We start from the raw sequence: 21,733 nt of genomic DNA, 5'->3' as shown, positions 1-21,733 counted from the left end.
TTTACTTTCATCCATGATAAACAGTCATTTTATCCATTATCCATGGAAAATTATCAGTATTTGTTCAAAAGGTTTTCCAGTTTCATAATGTTGTCTTATTTTTCAATCAAGGGACATTAATTTAGACACCCACCCTTGCAAAAAATAAACAAAGAACATGGTTATCTTAATTTTATATATATATATATATATATATATATATATATATATACTTTTTTACACCCAACCACCATCAGCATTATATTAACATAAATTTGCTTCTGTCCAGCATTTCTTGTTAGTGTAAATCTTATATTCCTTATAACTAAGAACAAAAATCACGTGTTTAGTTTAATATATTTAATATATAGAACAGTCACTGAAAAGACACCCCACATTTAAAATACACCTGGCTTCACCCTATAAAACATTGCTTTAAAATATAACAGAGTTTATATATTGTGAAATGCGTATACAAATAATAATAAGAAAAATAGTTTAACTTACAGTTACTTTTTTCTCTTTAGTGTCCTTCTAAACATTACTAATGTAAAGTAGGGTATATGTTTTACAGTCTACCCACAAGTTCTAAAAAGTCAGTCAGCAAAATTCCAGTCTTTATCAGCCACTTTTTCTTGCAAAACCATATTTCACAAATGTGATTTGTGCTTTATAGTAGCCCCCTTATTCAGTAATTTCAGTGTTGCTGGTCATCGTCTTGATCATCTTCATCTCCCAGCACCAGACTCTGGGTCAAACCCAAGGCACCCCGGGTCTTCTAGTCAACTCTTTTGCTTTTTTCTGTCTCTGAAGCATTTTCTTTTGGAGGAATGGTAAATGTTTCACTGACAAAGTCTCTCTATGAGCATTATTTTTAGAAGAATGAAAACTAGTGTCCCCTTATTCTTGCCAAGTCCTGTTTTGCTAAATAAATGCCTTTGTTTCCTCCTCAGCTTGTACTGCATCCAGAACTGTGTTTGGTTCTCCAGGAAGTAATATTCTGAAAGAAGCTGGATACAGCAGCTTAAGTCTCACACTTGCTTCTTGACATTTCTTGATTGTGGGATAAATGTGCTTCTTTTCTAATGGGGTACAGTGAAGAATCATTTTCCACAAACACTCTGCTGTCTGTAGTTTTAAATACTTTTTCTTTCTTCCACAGTTTATCAGAATAAACTGTTCCTGCTGGTATGATTGCATCTTTACGAATATAAGTCTTGGCTGCTTTCTCATGACCAGGTTTGGAACATTCATTTGATGTGCCCTTTCGGTTAATAAATCCTATTGTGGCACACCAGTTGAGTTGAAATTAATTATTTGTGTTTCATAAAATTAATAGACGTTTCCTTCCAGTTTCTCTGGTACAGTAGAAAATCTTAGGTATTCTCTGTGCACACTGTCTTAGAACTCTACTGTTTTTAAACAACTCTTCTTGAGAAGTCTCAAAATCAGACAGCTGTTTCTTAATTTCATCCTCTTATTTTTGTAGTTCTATCACTTCATCTGAATAAATAGTTAAAGCCTCTTGTAGTTTGCCAGTCTTTTTTTTATCTAAGTTGATATACTCCTTCAGTGTTTCATTTATTTTAATCACCTGTGAGTACATTTGATTTATTTTTCCTCTAAATTACTGGAAGCCATCTCTTGTACTAAAGCTGATGCTTGAACTGCTTTTTGTTGAATGGCTCTAGGATTCTTCCCAGTCAGTGTTTTCTCTTCACCTTTTCTGTTTGAATTTCTTTCAGGCTCTCCAAATTTCTTCTTTGCTGGCATGCAGGCAGTGTACTTACTAGCCAGACAGTGAATTTTACCCAAACTGATAATTTCAGTGGCTCACTTTTCTCAGTTACTGGTTTTACACTGGGAGAGCTGAAATTAAGCTGTTGATCAGCCATCTTGGAAATCTCAGAAATAGTGTATTTCTTGATTGTGGTGGCTGCATTTCTGAAATGTTTAGAATTTTTTCATAGGAATGAAATTATGCTGCAAGTTGCAATAGGTATATAGAGAAGTTTATGGTTGCTTATGGGTTACTGGTAGCTATGCTCAATTGTATCAACTGTCATTAGAAATACGCCATTTCAGTAAACAGCTAGACTAGTCCGTTCCATTGCTGCATGATGCCATCCTATATCCAACAACATAGCAGAAGGATATGTTCAGACATTCAAAGCTGCCATGAAGAAATTGACAGATGCTGTGTTGCATGTAGAAGATAAAGTTTGCTGTTCCTTTTACAGTACAGGACAATACCTACCTGTGTTATTGTATCTGAGTCATCTGTATAAATTATCATTAATAGGCATGTCATAACAAGGCTTGACCTAATCAAGTCAACTTTTGTGCTGTTGTAAAAAAAAAAAAAAGGCAGTACCTGCTGAACTGTCAGCATGATAATCATGCAAAATAGCTTGAGTGGATCACAGGTATGATTGCCAGGCAGATATATTCTGTCTCATTTTGTGTTAGACATCACTTACAGAAAACATAGTTATCACTTGAGAACTAGAATGACAGTGGATACTCAAAATCCTGAAGAGGTGATTGCAAGGGGTCTACTTCACGTTGTCGTAAGCTGACAATATCGAGTCTGATATTGTCGGCACGAAAATATCGAAAGTGAAGAACATTGTGCAAGTAAATGGAAATCTCTGTAAGGGGAGATTTCCATTTACCTCAATGTAGTGCTGTCTCGGAGTTGGTATATTTAAGTAGGGGGTGTGGGGGGTCAGGTGGGCTTGCCCCACTGCCTACGCCATTTAGTTTTTTTTTAAATTTTTTTTATGTTATTTGATGTTTTACTTAATCGATCAATAAAGTTCGACTTTTATGGATTCAATTAAGTAAACTTTCGTTACCGTGATATAGACGCGATTGCAAGTACGAGAAGAATGAACTCTGATAATGAACCTTTATAAGAGTATTGAAACTAGTTACTTCACAGTAATCTGTAGTGCTAAGCTCTGAGTTTTTAGTTTCATTGATACTTGAGTCAGTGCCAGAACGGAGCAATGTGCAGAGGACTGAAAAACATCACATCATCTGACTTAATGATGTGGAGTTTTTAGCTTATTCACTTCTATTCACTGTTAGCTTCTGAAAATTGACATTTGCCTGAATCAAGTCAATGGAGTCTGAAAATGCAATTTTACGCAATAAACTACAGTTATTTTTTAAATATAAAGATGGATCACGTGGCACTTTGAGCATATTGAGCTTTGAGGTTCAGTATAGTGGCAGTATTGAACATCCATGAAAAAGAGTGTAAAATGTGTCTACACATGATTGCAGTGTTCATCTACTAAAGTGCTCTTACAGCCTGTTTGTGTGTGCTATCAGTGCAGTATCAACAGTTTTAGGAAGTGATGTAATATGAGACAGGTATAACTATAGTGCTAACCGTGGGTTTTGTAGGTAGTGTTAGACCAGCTCTATGGCTAATTTCCTAAGGGTAACAGGCGAACATCTGCACTGATTTCAGTCATAGTGGTCCTGCACTGATTTCAAGTTATCTGGAGAGAGTAAGTTTGACTGTAACAGAACGGTGAACTAGTGGTATCCTTGGAACACTGTCACACCACTTATCATAGACATAGCTAATAGGCACTGGCAAGGGCAGTGAGAGAAACTGAGCATGTACAATTGTCTTTATTGTACGTAAAAAGTTCTAAAACTGTCATCTTAATTCTGTCAAAAAGAACCTTGATAGTTTCATATCACATATTAAACTGAACACTTCTTATGCTAAATCCCTGAACCCAGAGACTGGTAAGTTTGCTAAGAATGAAACATTTGATGGTTGCATTCACTTTTCCTTCATTTAATTCAGCAAAACAGACATCAAGGAGGAACTTAACTGTTGTCACAGGAAAGCATGGTCTCTTAAATGTGTGTGTACATGATCAGCTGTTGTTACACACGCTATGTCTACATGTTTATTATTGTTTCTTTTCTAGCCCTGTAGGAATAACATGAAATCCACGCTGCAAGAAACAGTTAATTAAATGTAATGGAAAACTTTAATTCACTTTTGGACTAAAGACTGTCCCTAAAGTTTTAAATCAGTTGTCCATGTAAATTACAACCATCATCTTTGGAGAGGAAGTTAACAAGACGTGTTGTCAATAGTTATGAGCCAGTTTTATTTTTTTCAGCCCCTTTCCATTAACAGAAGCATAACATCTTACTTCATTGCAGGCTTGCCGTATTCCAAATAAGCATCTTTTGTCACTGCGAGCAGGGCAGATGGGTTGTTTCTGCATATGCTTCTCACATGATGGAAGAACATTGGCAGCTGCTTGTGCCGACAAGGATGGTAATCCCATATTATGTAAGATATGTATATTTTTCTAAGTAATTTCTCTGTGTTTCCTTTTATCAATAAGTGCAGACACTGCTATTCAATAAACATGATCCAAGTTGCTTTAAAACTTGCAAATTTCACAGATAAATCTAACAGAAAATATAAATGCATAGTTCACAAACTTGAGGTACTTTCAGTTTCAAGACTATAGTATGTGTGTACAACTCTATGCACTGTATTACTGTGATTTTCTATCAGTATAGCTCCTGCTAAACCTGTTTTGACCTTACATGCATAAACATCCTTACTGTCTTTCAACTCTTACAGTACCCCATATTCTTTTGATCTGAGTCACTGTGGTCCTTCCTCCATCTTTAGGAGTAAGTATTAACTTTATTGCCTTAATTTAATATCACAGTTTAGGTTTAGTGGAGTTTTTCTCTTTTCTTTCCTTCCAGAACCTGTAGTCACTATATCCAGTCCTGGCCAGAATACTGCAGGAGTTTTGCCATAAGGCCCAACTCCCAAATGCTTTTACTGAGAACTTTGTCATTGTGCAGTATAAGCAACTTTAACATAAAGAGCCTTGATGTGCAATATGTGGCTGCCCTATGCTGGAAAGTGACTGTGATATCCTCTCCCAAAAGGAGTAGTCTTTGCATTGTAAGGGTCACTTACTAATTCAGTCACTGTCCCTTCTCTTGACCAATTGATTACACTGTATATGTCAGTTGCTTGGTCTCCCTAGCTTCCTAATTTCTGCATTTGGTAAATGAATGAAAACTTGTTCTACTTTGACCTTCTTTTTAATTGATTTTTACTGGCTGTTAACTGATTGCTGTCTGTAGTAATTGACCTAAGGATGGAAAACCCACGGAACACCATTTTGCTACATTTGGCTTTGCTTCATTTTGCTTCCTTACCCTAACCCCAATTTCCACCCGCTCCCTCTTACTCTACCATTGTACTTCCCACATACATATTTCATCTGTGACACCCATTCCCTAATCCTCCCAAAACCACACTAGCACCATACAAATGCTGCTGTTTGTATTTTCCTATTTCCCAACTTCCATCTAACATTTAGTATCATTCCCATCAACCAGTCTTCCTCCCATACTGCTTTACACCATATCCATTCATACTCAGACCCCAACCCAAGATTACTTGTCTGTTGTTCTACATTTTCAATTGTACTTTCCCCAAATAAACCTTCATTATTCCGTATATTAACTGCATCCTCATAGTATATCCTTTCAAATTCCTCTATTTCTCACATTTCAGAAACATAAGAGAAGTTACCATGACAACCTAGCACTCTTCCTTCATAGAAAATACTTCATTCCTATCTACCTTTTACCAGCTTTCAGACTACACCACCACTAAATATCCTACAGCCATGGAACTTCTTGTTTCCTTCTTGAGTCATACTTCCCCACTATCTGTCATAATTAAAGTATAAATCCCTTTAATTAATCATGGTGCTCCTTGGTGTATCCTGTATTCTTCTCCTACTATGTAATCTGTCATCCTACCATGACTTAGTAATAGCTCTCAACAGTTCTCCAACACTGTCCCAACAACCTACCCATACTTCCTCCCTAAACTCTCCACACATTGCACCAAACATATGACCCCAAATATAGACTGATTAACTGCATTTCAACTTAAATCAAAATAAAATTAAAAAATAAGTGGAAAAATACTCTCTAAAACAAGAATCAGTAACACCCCAATATAAATCCTCCTAGGAGGCATTCACCCAACTCCTGGCCCAACCTATCACAACCAACATCAAGACAATTCTGTTCCACACACACTTTCACTATTCTAAGTTCAAAACGGTCAACCTGCAACCCTGGTACTCTTAGATCTGAAGTAGTTAACTTCATTTGATCAGCAACCTGTGGGTTATGGATCCAATATGGATCCGAGCCGGCAGCATACCAAGCTAAAGATCTGAGCTCCAAGCTCCACCCCCTTACCCATACTACCCGGCTACCTCCTTCTAATCCTTAGATCTCATTTGCCACAGCTTTGCCAAGCATGGGATTCCTCGAGCTCCAGGCGAGTTTAGTATTTTCCATTTTATTTATAAAAACTTTGGGTATTTAGTTGTTTGTGTGTGTGTGTGTGTGTGTGTGTGTGTGTGTGTGTGTGTGTAGTGTTTTCTATATTGATAGATATTCATTTTTCTTCTTAATTTACTCTACATCCCTCTTATCGTTCGTATCTCTATCACCTAGTGGGCTCCTCTTTTCCTTCAGGTGTGCATGTGAGTGTGGGTGTGGCTGATAGCCAAACGCTTACTTTTTCTAAGTGCACTGAGTGTGGCCATAAGTTGTCGCCAGTGGATGGTCACACTCAGTGCGTTCTTTGCTTAGGGGTGGCCCATCTTTCCTCAGGCTGCCAAATTTGTGCAGCCTTTAACCCCCGGGCCTTGAGAGACAGGAGGAATAAGCTGATTCTGGCGGGCCTCCTACCCACGGAATCGGCTACTTCTTCCTCCTCTCCCTCTGTAGAGACAACCATGGCTGCGGTTGCCCAACCATCTGGCCTTCCTGCCCTGGTTGCGACTCACCATCCCACCTTGTCTCAGGGAGAGCGAGAGGCAAAAAAAGATAGGAAAGAGAGAAGGGAGAGAGCTAAAGAGAGAGAAAGGGGCAGAGAGAGAAGCCACAAATGGTGGGCCCCTCCCACCAAGGTTCTCCCTTCCCCATCGAGGACTTCCAAGCCTTCCTCCCCATGGCTCCATTCCCCACGCTTCTCTCCAAGCCGGAGGAGGAGGCCCAATCATCTTCGAGGTCGTTACGTCAGCCCTCCCGACCGGCTTCGGCGGCCTTGTCCAGATCTACTAGAAGCCTCTCGGAGGCAGATATGGACCAGATGATGCATCGCTTTTTACAGACTCAGCTGCAGATGGGAGTGTTGCTGCCTCCCCCCCCCGTTTGCCCCGATAGCTCCTTCTCCGATCCAATACCGGGTTTCGGAGTCTTCAGATCCGAGGAGCCTTGGAGTCAGGGAGTCGGCGCCGATAGTTATTGCTACCTCGACACTGGCCATGCCTTTGAGCCTATCGGATCCCTTTTCGGATCCGAGCTCTCGGTGCCGAGAGCCAGGCATCGGATCCGAGGGGGCAAGTGTGTCTTCGGCTCCATTGTGGTCAGAGCACACCATTCACTCGGATCCGAGCACTTTGGCTCCGACACCAATCCCTTCGTCGGATCTGAGGGTGCTGGCCACCTGTTTTAGAGAGGCCGGTTCCCCCTCGGCATTCATCGTTGTGGAGAGGGTTCTCTCTAGAGGTTCGAGACCCCTCGCTCTGTCCTCAGGATCCACCCCCACTTCCTTGCAGCTCAGTTTGCCCTCCATCATCCAGTCCCAGTGTCAGCCTGTGTCATTGATGCCCTAGCCAGTTTCCCTGGAGGGACACAAATCCGTTGGTGAGCCCCCCTCAGACAGTCCCCACGAGGAGATTCCTCACAAACACCTGTGCAAAAGGAGGCACTTGGACTCCCTTGAGTCCCTCATTGAAGATACCGATTTGGAGGAAGGGGGAAGGTTCTCCCAAGTCACCCCCCAACGATGTTTCCTTCGGAGACATTATAGAAATGCTTCGCCAAAGGGGGGGGGGTCCACCAAAAAGCCTTCCTCTGACAAGTCGGAATTCCTTGTGGCATTCGACACAGGCCCATTTACCTCTTGGGTGTCCCCCCAGGCCGACCCTCTGGTCTACCTGATGACCACCAGGGCGTGGAAGGAACCAGACACTGTAGAGCCTATCCCCAGGAGGAGGCCTGAAAAGATTTTGAGCCCCCCCTGCAGACAAAGCGTCGTGGAGCAAGGGTTCCCATGTAGATGCCATGGTGGTGGTGGCAGCCACCAAAAAGAAACTAGCTCAGGACAATTCTTCAGTCCATCCACCTAACAAGGAGTCTCGGGCAATGGACTGTATTGGAAAGCAGATGTTTGCTTTAGTTACCTTCTCTATTAGGGCGCTGAATTACTTTGCCCATGTAATCAGACTGCAGCAGGACCTGGTTAAAGAGTACGGTGAGCCTCCCCCAGAGTCCATGTCGGCCGAGGATAAACGGACTTTCTCGGCTCGTATGGCCACTATCAAATCAGTGTCTAATACGTCTATACGGCTACTCTCCCACGCCACGAAGGAGCCGCTAGAGCTAGCGGGTCCGGTATTGCCTTAAGGCGTCATGCCTGGCTTCGGATTTGCGATTTCTCGGAACCTTTCAAGGCGTCCTTCGCGAATGCACCCTTTGACGGGTCTACCCTTTTTGGGAAGACCGCCCCCGAGACGCTGGTCCAGAGCGAGAAATACGGGAAACCACTGTCAGCTGTTGGAGTCCGCTTCTCTATCCCTCAAAGGTCCTTCTCCAGGAACCAGCGAGGGCAGACGATGATGTGGTTCCGGAAATCTCAGCAGGCCCGGAACGCTCAGGACTCCTCCTCCCACAGAGGCAGAGGGGGACAAGGTGGACGCTGACCCAGAGGCAGAGGGGGTCCGAAGAACTTCTGGTCATGGGAACCCTTTTCTGGCCGACCCGCGCATCAGCCCTGAGGGGTTGCCCGACTGCTCCTCTCTGGAGGCAGTCGGGGGGGCATTTTCCAAGGCACCTGGCTCAATGGGAGTCCATCGCAACAGATCGCTGGGTGCTTCAGATAATATCCAGAGGCTATTCAATCCCCTTCATAAACAAGCCCCCTTACTCAAGGCGCCTTCCAGATGTTCCACTGACTCAAAGGGAGGCCGCGGCTTTGGAAATAGAAAAGCTGTTAGAAAAAAGAGCCATCCAGCATGTGCCCCCAGACCAGTCCGGATCAGGCATCTACTCCAGGTTCTTTCTGGTGCCAAAAAAGACGGGGGACTTGAGGCCGATTCTCGACCTGTCAACAATGAACCTTTTCGTTGCCAAGGAGAAATTCCAGATGGTCACGCTCCAATCCATCCTGCCCTCTTGCAGGAGGAGGACTGGATGTGCTCCATAGACCTCAAGGATGCGTACTACCATATTCTCATGGACAGATGGTCCAGGAGGTTTCTTCACTTTCAGCTAGGGGCCAGTCATTACCAGTTCAGGGTCCTACCCTTCGGTCTCACCACAGCCCCCAGGGTGTTCACCAAGGTCATGGCAGTTGTAGCGGCCCACCTGAGGCTCCAGGGCATACAGGTCTTCCCATACCTAGACGACTGGCTCCTCACCACCCCCACCAGGCATCTACTCTCTGTAGCCAGGGACATCTTCCTCCATTTATCATCCCAGTTGGGGATCAATGTTAATGTCAAGAAGTCGTTCCTCCAACCTGTTCAGGTTATAGACTTTATAGGGGCCAGGATAGATTCCCTTCAGGTCAAGGCTTTCCTAACACCAGACAAATTTCACAGCACGACTCTACATGTACTAGCTCTTCTTCAGTCTCCTGCTCCCCCAGCAGAGTTAGTCCTGAGAGCTTTGGGGTCCATGGTGGCAGCAATCAATTTGATCCGTTACGCTCGTCTGCACATGAGGATTTTACAGTGGACTTTGCAGGTCCAGTGGTCCATTCTACATTATCTGCTAAACTTGCCAATTCCTCTCAGCAGGGTTTGCAGGAACTCCCTCATGTGGTGGCTCAAATCCCGAGCCCTTTGGGAAGGACGACCTTTTTTTATGCCCCTACCCCAGGCCACAGTGACCACGGATGCCTCCCCGCCTAGGGTGGGGGGGGCATTGTGCGGGCAGGACTGTCCAAGGCACATGGACTCAGACAGAGACCGTGCTGTATATAAATGTACTGGAGATGAGGGCGGTCCTTTTAGCATTGCAGGCCCTTCATGCCTTCCTTCCTCCGGGGACTATTGCGATCCAGTCAGACAATATGTCAGTGGTCTGGTATATCAACAAACAGGGGGGAACCAGGTCTTACCCTCTTTGCCGAGAAGCCATGAGAGTTTGGGAATGAGCGATCTCCACCAACTGCTTCCTGTTAGCAATGCACATTCCGAGTCATTCCAACATTCTGGCGGACAAATTGAGCAGAACTATTCTCTCCCCTTACGAGTGGTCTCTGAATTATTCCATAGCGGAAAAAATCTTCCTCAAGTGGGGTCAGCCTTGCTGCAATCTCTTCGCATCACCTTCCAACGCGAAATGCAGCGAGTTTTTCGCTCTAATTCCTTCTTTAGGGGAAGCCCCCAGAGACACTCTAGTCCATGCTTGGCTGCCCGGTCTTCTTTATGCATATCCACCACTTCTGCTGATGACAAAATTTTTGCAGAAAGCTCATCGTTTGGGGAGCAAGATTATCCTCATAGCCCCATTCTGGCCTCGTCAAGTCTGGTTCCTCAGCCTACGGTCACATCTCATAGCTCCTCTCTGGATCTTGGATCCCATTCGGATCTGATCTCTCACCCCTTGGGAATGGCCCCTCCGAACCTGGACGAGCTCAAGCTCTCAGTTTGGCTGATCTAGTTCCCTTAATTGCCAGGACACCCGGTATCTCTTCCCTAATCAAGTACATTCTGGTGGCGGCACATAAACCCTCTACCAGGAAGATTTACAATAGTAAATGGAAACGTTTTTCCATTTGGGCTTCACATAAGAACTTGGATCGTTTTACCACTCCTGTTCCAGCGGTTCTAGAATTCTTGTCTCATATTTTTCAACAGGGGGCCAGTTCATCTACTGTAAAAATTCATCTGGCTGCTATTTCCCGTTTCCATATTGGGGACAACTTTGGTTCTCTCGCTGCTACCAGAATTTGTAAGGCCTTTCTAAAGGGTACCTTTCTTTTGAGACCTCCTATTATAAATTCATCCCCACCGTGGAACCTGACCTTAGTTCTTCAGGCAATAGTCGCGCCTCCGTTTGAACCTGCAGCTTCCGTTGATCTGAAGTTCTTGTCATGGCAGATGGCCTTTTTGGTAGCCATTACCTCAGCCAGGAGAGTGTCGGAGCTTCAGGCTCTTTCTATCAAACCTCCATACCTTGTATTTCACAAGGACAGGGTATCTCTCAGGACTTATCCCTCTTTCCTTCCCAAGTTGCTTCCGAGATGAACATTAATCAATCCATTAATTTGCCGTTTTTTTCCCCCCAATTACCAGAACAAGGGGGAGTATCAACTTCATTTACTGGATGTTCAGAGACAGTTACGTTTTTATTTACACAGGATGGCTGTCTTTCGTAAATCTGACCAACTTTTCGTCTCCTTTGCAAAACCTTTTCTAGGGAAACCGATTTCTAAAGTGACTCTTGCCAGGTGGATTTCGAGTTGTATTCTCTTAGCATGTAGAGAATCTGGCTTGCCAGAACCAATGGGAGTTCATGCTCATGCTACGCGTTCTGTGGCAACGTCTGCTGCATTCTGGTCTAGAGTTTCCCTGGATGACATTTGTCAGCGGCTACCTAGGCGTCCTCTCACACCTTTATTTCTCATTATAAGCTAGATTTGGTGTCTAGCGGAAGGGCTACTTTTGGCTCAGCAGTGCTCCGGAATATTCTTCATTGAGGACCTCCCAAGATTTCGGGTAGCTGGGGACTCTGTCCCACAGGTTGCTGATCAAATGAAGTTAACTACTTCAGATAAAGAAGTTATGTACTCTCCATAACGTTCCATCTGAGTAGGTAACTTCAGTTGGCAGCAACTGTCCCTCCCTTCTTCCCCCTAACCTGAATAGTTATTTAGCTGAACTCAAGGTTTGGATGCTCGAGTTTTGTTTGTCTCTGAGTCAGGTTTTCTCAGGTTGTTAGTTTGTTTTGTTGTTTGTGCAGGTGGCAAATGTGATCTGTGGATTGGAAGGAGGTTGCAGGGTAGTATAGGTAAGGGGGTGGAGCTTGGAGCTCAGATCTTTAGTTTGGTATGCTGCCAGCTCAGATCTGTATCGGATCCGTAACCCACAGGTTGCTGACAAATGAAGTTACCTGCTCAGATGGAATGTTATGGTGAGTACATAACTTCTTTTTTTTGTCACTGTAAATACGAGAAGCATAAGAAATAAAACTACTTAACTACATGCCTGGATTAACAAAGACAAGCCCAATATTTTTACTATACCTGAAATTTGGCTTAAACCCAACAGAAAAGACTCCAAAATTACACTCTCTGGCTGTAATATCTGTAGTGACCATATAAAGAGGAAGGCTGGTGGCATTGCTTTAATATTTCAAAACAGCTGCCATATTTCCCCCTGTAACAAACCAGCACCAAAATTCAATTCCACAGAGCTTCTGATTACTTTACCAGAAATAAACAGTTATGTATTACTCTCCTTTACATCCCTCCTGGTGACAATACAGCTACACTGTAAGATATCATTACAGAAGCATAGCTAATTCAGCCGGAACCCTGTGCTGGTCCCACAAACTAGCACCCCACCCCCTCAGCTCTTCAAGTGAAGATCAAAAAAAGGACTTTGGTAAAATGTGCAGAATACTTACTGCAGACAATCCCAGCCTAAGCCACGCAACAGCCCACCACCAATTCCTTCTACTGGCACACCAACTAGGTGGCCAGATGCATGACATCCTCCCCTTCTTGCCCCAGCCATTCAGGTCCCATTTATGTGCCCTCCCCCCAACCCTCCTTCCTTACACTTTAGTAACAAAAACAATATTACAGTGACCATGACACAGAGGCAGACCACTTTGCAATTAAACCATGACAAAGGAGAAAATTATTATCCCAGGGATATTCCAGGGTGATGTTTTTGTCATCTCTGCTGTTTTATCTTGCCCTTAACCCATTAAGCTGTTTACTTAACAGATCAGGTCTTCCTTACAATTTGGCTCTCAGAAAACAACCTTGATTAAAGACTTGTCATCTGCTTTTTGTGGATGACTTAAACTGTATAGTTCATCAGATGAGGAGTTGAAAGCAGAACTGCAAGTGCTTAACACTTTCTCAGATAATATTTGAATGACATTTGGTCTTGATAAAAGTCTAAAAGCAACGTTTAAAGCAGGAAAGTTGCAGTACCAAGACAGTATCAGTCTGGGACAAGAATGTGATAGGAACTTGAGCAGGAAGGAGGGTATAAATACTTGGGAATTGTTGAAAGATTGTCACTAAAACAGTAATGAATACTTAAGACTAAACCTAATATTGAAAACAGCCATGACATCTAGGAATGAAGTCCAAGCTATAAACCAATTTGCTCTTCCTGTTTTAACTTATAGGTTTGGTGTGATTGACTGGTCCCAAAAGGTATTAGATCAGTTGGACAGAAAAACAAGAAAAATGCTTCGCACTTATCAAATGATATATAAAAATCAGTGTATACCAAGATTATGTATTCCATGCTCTAAAGGAGGTAGGGCCTCCTCAAAATTGATTATATGTATATATCTGCATTCATGGGACTGCATACATATCTACATACCTCATCAGGTCCAAACATAGTGAAAGGTTTAAGACATGAGGACAGCAAATCTAAGATGACCTTTCTGCTTAGTTTAGTAAATCATTCCAGTGTCAAGCAGGAATGGAAATCAAACTAGAAGTAGACAAAAATCAGACATGACTGAATGTGCCAGAAAACAAAAAAAGAAGGATCAGATGATAACGAAAGAAATGTGAAAAGGTCATAAATATAGCAGCAAGTATAGAGATCTCCTAGAACACCTCTTGTTGATCAGGATTTGATGCCGGGATGGTGGTTCTTCCCCTGTAATTAGCTCTGTGTTTAGGCACATCTAAAACGCAGATCTTCAGTAACTTGATGACTTAAATTATGCTGTAATCCTCCTCTGCAGGATCCTATTGCTAAAGCTGCTCCCAGTTACATAGTTGAATAGATAAGGTGGTCTCTGTCTGCAACAAATATAATGAGAAGTTTAAAAACAAACCTCTGTGGTGGAGTACTCATGTAGATAAATTGTATAACAAGAGAAATAAGTTATTTAATGGTTATAAAATGTGTCATTCTACCTACCTTAAAAGCACACTTAAAAAAAATTAGCAAATAGTGTAAGGGAACCATTAGGAAGCTCAAAGCTGAGTATGAACTTAATATAGCCACTAAAACCAAAAAATAACTGCAAATCTTTCTTTAACTATGACAGGAAGCTAAGAACTAACCCAGCAGGGTTTGGAGCTAGTCCACAGTAGTACTATACTCTGTGACCCAAAGGAAATTGTTAATATCCTAGCTAACAAATGTAGTGCAAATTTTGCTCTATCCACAGTTATTGCTAACCCACATGTTCCACAATTGCAGCCACCCCTTTTATTTACTGTGAAACAAATTCTCTCAACAATTTCAAAAACTAAGAATACTTCATACATGGGCCCTGACAACATACCAGGCTGCCTGGTTATCAATGCAAAATATGGCCTTTCTGAACCCATACTTAAATTCTTTAATCTGAGCCTCTCTACTGGTTACATTCCTGAAGCCTGGAAAACAGCTACTGTAATGCCATTACACAAGGGTGGCACAACCATATAGACCCACTAGTTTTACTAGCCTTGTATCTAAAGATATGGAGTACAGTATCTCAGACTTCATTAATATGAACATTGAAAATCTCTTAACCCTGGAGTCTCAACAGTTTGGCTTTATTAAATTAAGGTCTTGCATCTTTTACCTCATTAATTTCTTTGAAAAAGTAACTGAAGCAGTGGTTAGTTGTTATGCAGTGCATACAGAATATCTAGACCTGGCCAAAGCCTTTGACACTATTCTCCATGCAAGCATTTTTGACAACTTGTGCGATGGAGAGTTAACTGGTTAACTGAACCCATGTGGTTAGAGTAGCAGGTACCACTTCTGAAAGCAAAACATTTACCAGTGGTGTACCACAGGGTTCAGATTTGGGCCCTTTCCTATTTGTTATATATTTTTCAGACCTTCTGGCCATCTCTTCTGTCCTGAAGTTAACTGAGTTTACAGATGTAGAACCAGAACAAAAACCTTTCGGAAACTGCCAGATGAGGATGTAAAATCCTTTAATGGATAAAATTCAAACCATAAAGCTATAAAGTCATAGCTGAGCGCTTTCGTACACCCTCTTAGGTGAACTTCATTAGAGCAAAATCAAAAACAATCTTATCCCACTTAAATACCTACACAGCATATGAGAGATATTAGGAAAGAGACATCTACAAATGCATTATACAGACATATACAAAAAAAAAATACACATGAATTAAAATATTTTGTGCTTGATTCAATGCAGAAAGATATGCAGGGTAAAAGTGACTGATGATCATTTAAATATGAAGTAAACAAGATGGCACATTAAATTGAGAGCAGAAGTGTATCCGGATATTAATGATAGTTGCTCCATAGCACCTTTATTAAAGTTGAAGCATTATGTAATATAAAAAGAAAATATGTACTTTTAAATTTAAAGTGATTGTTTGCTTACTAGATAGGTAATTCAATGCTGTGTAGGTATTTAAGTGGGATAAGATTGTTTTTAATTTTGTTCTGATGAAGTTCACCTAAGAGGGTGTACGAAAGTGCTCAACTATGATTTTATAGTGGTGGTTTTATGGTTTGAATTTTACCCATTAAAGGATTTTGCATCTTCATCTGGCAGTTTCCGAAAGGTTTTTTGTTCTGTTCTATGCTTGTGGTCTCATATACCATATGAGTTTGCAGATGACTGTTAATTGGGTGGTATTTGATCTTCAGCTGACTCACAATTGCCCCAACACTTCTTAGGCCATGCTAACAGTTGGTGGAAGGACAGTGGTCTCAAATTAAATGTAACAAAATCTAGCATAGTTCAATTTGATAAACATTTTATTTTAATTTAACATTTGTTTACCAGGAAAGTCTGACTGAGACAGAGCACGTTTTCTGCGGCGGCCCAGGGAGAAATGCTCCTACACATGCCTTTGGAATGTGGGATGAAACTGGAGCACCTAGAGAAAACCCTGATGAATGCAGGGAGGACATGCCGACTCCACACAGAAGGCAGCCCAGCTGGGAATCAAATGGGAGAACCTCTTGCTATGAGGCAACAATGCTAACCACTGCACCACTGTGCGACAGTTTAACTTACTGTTACTGCTCCTACTATCTACTCTGGGTACAACCTGGAGTCTGCCCCTACTGTGCTTTCAGTCACTGTGTTCTGCTGTTACACCCCCCTCCTTCTAAATCCACCCACTTGTGTCTTCCGTTTGTCTAATTTAGTGTTTTTCTTTTTTTATCTGTCTTTTTCACTCTGTTTCCCCTCCTCCTTATGGTATTTTCCCATGGACTGCCCATAATGCTTTGTGGCTTTTAAAAAACTCTCACTGTTTTCCCTGAGCCAACTTTACTGTATTTCCGCTTGACTTGGAAATGGACCCGTGGTGTGCAGTAGTCGCTTTGGGTGAGCATTTTTTACTTTAATCTATTTTCTGGCTGCCTTATTCCCAAGCAAACTGTCTGCAATACAGCTAACTTTCAGTGTAATATCGCCTAAGCTTTTCCTGTTTTTTGATATTTCTTGGTAACTGTAAATACACTTGCAGCTAGACACTAGCCGCTACTGGCAGATTTTAGTAAATGCCCTAATGACCTCTCTGCCAGTAACTGCACTCTGCTCATAGGTTAATTTGGTGTAAAACTCGAGCATAGTTAAGACCTTTATAGGACATCGCCTTGCTTGAGATCCGGGAGAGGCTGATCTGATGATCGTGGAGCCCTCGGTGCTGGAGCTGTCTTTCTCTCAGTTGGCACCGTTCACCTTGACTCCGACGGATCCATTACCGGAATCGCGGAGCCGACGATCTATCCTTGGTTCCGGGACCAAGAGTCAAACCGATGTTTCGGTTCCGACTCTCCCCCTCGGTGCCTCGGCACGGATCACTTCGGCTCTGTCCTTGGGGTCGATGCCCTCGGCCCCCGCCTCGGGGATCCCTCCACCTTTTTCGGAACCGGGGGATTCCTCGACTCGGGGCCCGGGGGCCTTCGACCTTATGAGGAAGGTGTTGTCGACTCAGACAACCACTTCAGCAGAAACGGCTTCTCCTTCCCATAAAGGCCCGTTATCCTCTTCTGCACCCATGGCTACTCAAAAGCGTCGAGCACCAGTGTCTCAGCCGCTCCCAGAGGGAGCCCCCTCTTCCTCGGAGACTTCATCGGATGCCCCCCCCGAGGAAGTCCCGAGGAAAAGATTGTGTAAGAGGAGGCACTTGGATTCTCCACAAGAGTCCTTAACATCGGACACTGACTTGGAGGAGTCAGATGGGTCCCCAAAATCACCCTCAGAGGATGTCTCCTTTTCTGACATCCTGGAGATCCTAAAACAGAGGGGTGATTGGCAAGCCCTACCCCCTTCTGAGGATGAGTCAGTCTTGCTGAAGGCATTCGGTGCTCGCCCTTCTTCCTCCTGGGTCACTCCGCCCTTCGATGAGTTGATGGATTTGATTGCTCGAAGGGCGTGGGAGACACCTGACACAGTGGAGCCAGTCCCTAGAAAGCCTGCTAAATATATTACGGCCCCTCAGGACAAGGCATACCTCACAAAGGGAGTTCCAGTGGACGCTATGGTGGTGGCAGCTGCCACTAAAAAGGAGATGTCTGAATCTTCCTCATCTGTCCATCCGCCTAACAGAGATTCTAGGACTATAGACAGGTATGGGAAGCGCATTTTTAGTTCAGCGACTTTTTCCATGCGATCGCTGAACTATTTGACACATTTCACACGTTTACAGAGGGATCTAGTCAAAGAGTTGGGAGATACCCTCCAGGGTACTACAGATGTTGCTGTCGCGGAAAAGGTTACAGCACAGCTCAATACCCTTACATCAATTGTGAACTCGTCCATGAGGCTCATCTTGTATGCAGCCGAAGGGTCGAGTAGGGATGCGGCTTCAGCAATTGCTCTCCATAGACAATCCTGGATGCGCTTATGCTCCTTTGCGGAAGCCTTCAAGTCTTCCTTTACTAACGCCCCATTTGATGGTGCCACTCTCTTTGGCCCCAAAGTAAAGGAGACCCTTACCCGGTGTGAGCAAGAGGGAAAGACTCTGTCTGCTGTCGGAGTCCGTTTTTCCATCCCATCCAGACCGTACCCCAAAGGGCAACGAGGTAGGAAAATGTGGTTTCGTAAACCCCAGGGTTCTTTCCCAAACACACAGGGTGATGCCCCCTCCAGAGGCAGAGGGGGGGGCAGAAGTGGAAGACATCGCCCTGGCGGCAGAGGGGGTCCGCAAAACCAAGGTGACAGGGATACGCTCCCTGGAAAGCCTTTCCAGCACTCCTGAAGGGAGGCCCGACTGTCCTGCTCTGGAGGCAGTCGGGGGTCGCTTAGCTTTATACCCTCAGGCCTGGAAAAAATTACCTCAGACACATAGGTAAAAAGCATTATTACCAGAGGTTACAAAATTCCATTTCTATTTCCCCTGTTACCGCAGAAAAGATTCCCAGATGTACCACCCCATCTGCGAGAACATGCAGCTATAGAAATTTCAAAGCTGCTAGAAAAAAAGAGTCATCCAACCAGTCCCGGCAGACCAAAGAGGATTCGGAACTTACTCAAGGTTCTTTTTAGTTCCAAAAAAGACAGGGGACTGGAGGCCAATTCTGGACCTAAGCAATCCCAATACCTTCGTCAAGAAAGAAAAGTTCCGGATGGTCACGCTTCAATCGATCCTTCCATTCTTACAGAAGGACGACTGGATGTGCTCAATAGATCTCAAGGACGCATACTACCACATCAAAATGGCCAGAGCGTCCAGGGATCACTTGCGCTTCAGGCTGGGAGCCAGTCACTATCAGTTTCGGGCCCTGCCCTTTGGTCTAACCTCAGCCCCCAGGGTTTTCACCAAATGCATGGCAGTGGTGGCGTCTCACTTGAGACGCCTAGGATTCCAGGTGTTTCCGTATCTGGACGACTGGCTCCTTACTGCCACCACCGAGCGTCGACTGATACAGGCCAGGGATTACACACTCGAGCTTTGTGTTCAACTCGGAATTTCCATAAATTTCGAAAGTTCTGCATTACTGCCGTCACAGCATATCTCATTCATAGGAGCAGATTTGGATACCCGTTGCTTGATTCTAAGACTTCCCCCAGAAAGAATAGCCTCTCTACAGAATCACATATCTCTACTCCTGTTGTCCAAGAAATCCCCGGCCAAACTGGTTCTAAAAGTTTTGGGACTCATGTCGGCTTCCCTCATTGCAATACCTTTGGGAAGACTGCACATGAGAGTTCTTCAATGGTTGCTGTTCGCACAATGGTCGTTCCAACAGTTACCACTGACACACGAAATTCACATCACGAACATCTGCAAGACACACCTATCTTGGTGGCTACAGAATTGCAATCTCACCGGCGGCCGGCCGTTTGTGCTGCCTACTCCAACAGCTACGTTGACCACGGACGCTTCCCTGATAGGGTGGGGGGGGCATATTTCAGGGACAGACAGTCCAAGGCGAATGGACCAATCTAGAGTACAACCTGCACATCAATGCTCTGGAGATGAGGGCAGTGTTCCTAGCATTGCAACACTTCTCCCCTTCTACCTCTAGGGACCATTGCAGTTCAAACGGACAACATGTCCGTAGTCTGGTACATAAACAAGCAAGGGGGAACCAAATCTTACCAGTTGTGCAGAGAGGCCATGAGAATTTGGCAGTGGGCAGAGTCCACGGGTCACTTTCTGATAGCAACGCACATCCCGGGGTTATCCAACATCATAGCGGACAGGTTGAGCAGAGCCATCCTGTTACCTCACGAGTGGTCCCTCAAACTGACAATAGCGGACATGATATTCCGCAAGTGGGGCCAGCCTTGCTGCCATCTGTTTGCGTCTCCAATGAACGCCAAATGCAGAAGCTACTTCGCCCTATTACCCCCGCCAGGGGAAGTCCCCAGGGACGCTCTGATTCACGATTGGCCCCCGGGTCTCCTGTACGCCTTCCCTCCTATACCAAGATTTCTGCAGAAAGCCAAGAATCTGGAAAGGACTGTAATTCTCATTGCCCCATTCTGGCCTCGTCAAATTTGGTTTCCCTTTCTTCAAGCACACCTAATACGGGAGCCCTGGATCCTGGACCCGGAGCTGGATCTACTGACCTATTAGTCAGGGGCTCCCCACCCATCGCTCCTGTCCCTCAGACTAGCAGCTTGGCTGCTCCGCTTCCCTTCTTAGCCAGGTCTGATCTTCTTTCTCCTGCGGTTCAGAACATTCTAGTAGCCTCTCATAAAGCTTCCACTACAAAAATTTACACTAGTAAGTGGAAGCGCTTTGTATATTGGGCAACTGCACAACATTTAGATCCCTTAATAGCCCCGCTAAACAAAGTTTTAGAGTTTCTATCCATACTATTTCACCAAGGAGCTTCTTCTGCCACCTTGAGGGTTCAATTGGCTATTTCAAACTTTCATGTAGGAGAGAATGGGGCGCCTATTATGACTCATAGGCTTTGTAAAGCTTTTCTAAAAGGGTCTTTTCATATTAGACCACCAGTCAGGTTCCCTACAGCTCCGTGGAATCTAAACCTCCTTTTATCCCAACTAATGCTACCACCCTTTGAACCAGCCTCGTCTTGTTCTTTAAAGCTCTTGTCATGGAAAACTCTCTTTCTAGTAGCTATCACTTCAGCCAGACGGGTGTCAGAACTTCAAGCTCTTTCCATTAAGCACCCATATTTGATTTTTCACCCGGATAGGGTATCCCTACGCACCAACCCATCCTTTCTTCCCAAGGTTTGTTCAGTCAACAACATTAATCAATCCATTGAACTTCCCACATTTTTCAAGAACCATTCCAATAAGCTGGAATATATGTTACAAAAGTTGGATGTTCATAGACAACTCAGATTCTATTTAGATAGAACAAAGGATCACAGAAAAACAGACCAACTCTTTATAGCCTTTGCGGACAGCAGAAAGGGCATGGCAGTGACGAAGCGTACTCTCTCCAAATGGCTATCTGATTGTATTACCTTTGTTTATTCTGCTACTGAGCAGAGTTTACCCACCAAACCGAAAGGACATTCTACTAGATCAGTCTCTACATCTATGGCTCATGCGGCCCGCCTACCATTAGACACTATTTGTGCGGCCGCCACTTGGTCTAAACCACATACGTTCATCACTCATTACAAAGTGGATAGGATTTCCAGGGACAGGGCAACCGTTGGTTCCACTGTGCTCAGGAACGTTCTTCCGTGAGTCTCTCAGGGTCACGGAGCTAGGGACGTTACCCATGTGTAAGAACAAACGGCGAGATTGAACACTCTCACATAAAGAAGTTATGTCCTTACCATAACGTTCCATGTGGAGTGTTCATCTCGCCTTTGTTCTTACATTCCCACCCTCCCACCCTCAGGTCAGGAAGAACGTCCAGTTTAGAGGTCTTGTTTGGTTCTCCCGCTTCTGATTTCTCTCTGCTGTTACTGCTGGTTTCAGCTACGCCTTGATATGTATGTTTGTATGTTTTCATTCCCGTTGGGATCTGGTATTGTTTTGCAAACTAGATCTGAGGTAAGGGCAGAAGGAATTG

At 43.9% G+C, this 21,733-nt stretch overlaps 1 protein-coding gene across 1 annotated transcript in view; it reads left to right on the top strand.

Annotated features, from left to right (window-relative positions):
* The window catches only part of AHI1 (Abelson helper integration site 1), a 2,471,520-nt gene that overhangs the window by 755,421 nt on the left and 1,694,366 nt on the right, over window positions 1–21,733 (top strand). The window contains exon 10 of the mRNA XM_044087109.1: window positions 4,177–4,309. Within this exon, the coding sequence (XP_043943044.1) occupies window positions 4,177–4,309 (133 nt within the window). The remainder of the gene's footprint in view (window positions 1–4,176; window positions 4,310–21,733) is intronic.

The sequence above is a fragment of the Protopterus annectens genome, chromosome 1.part1 (genome assembly GCF_019279795.1).
Source record: "Protopterus annectens isolate FY-2018-M chromosome 1.part1, PAN1.0, whole genome shotgun sequence".
Lineage (NCBI taxonomy): Eukaryota > Metazoa > Chordata > Ceratodontiformes > Protopteridae > Protopterus > Protopterus annectens.
The sequence above is the reverse complement of the archived record's forward strand: the minus strand, read 5'-3'. Positions and strand labels throughout refer to the sequence as shown.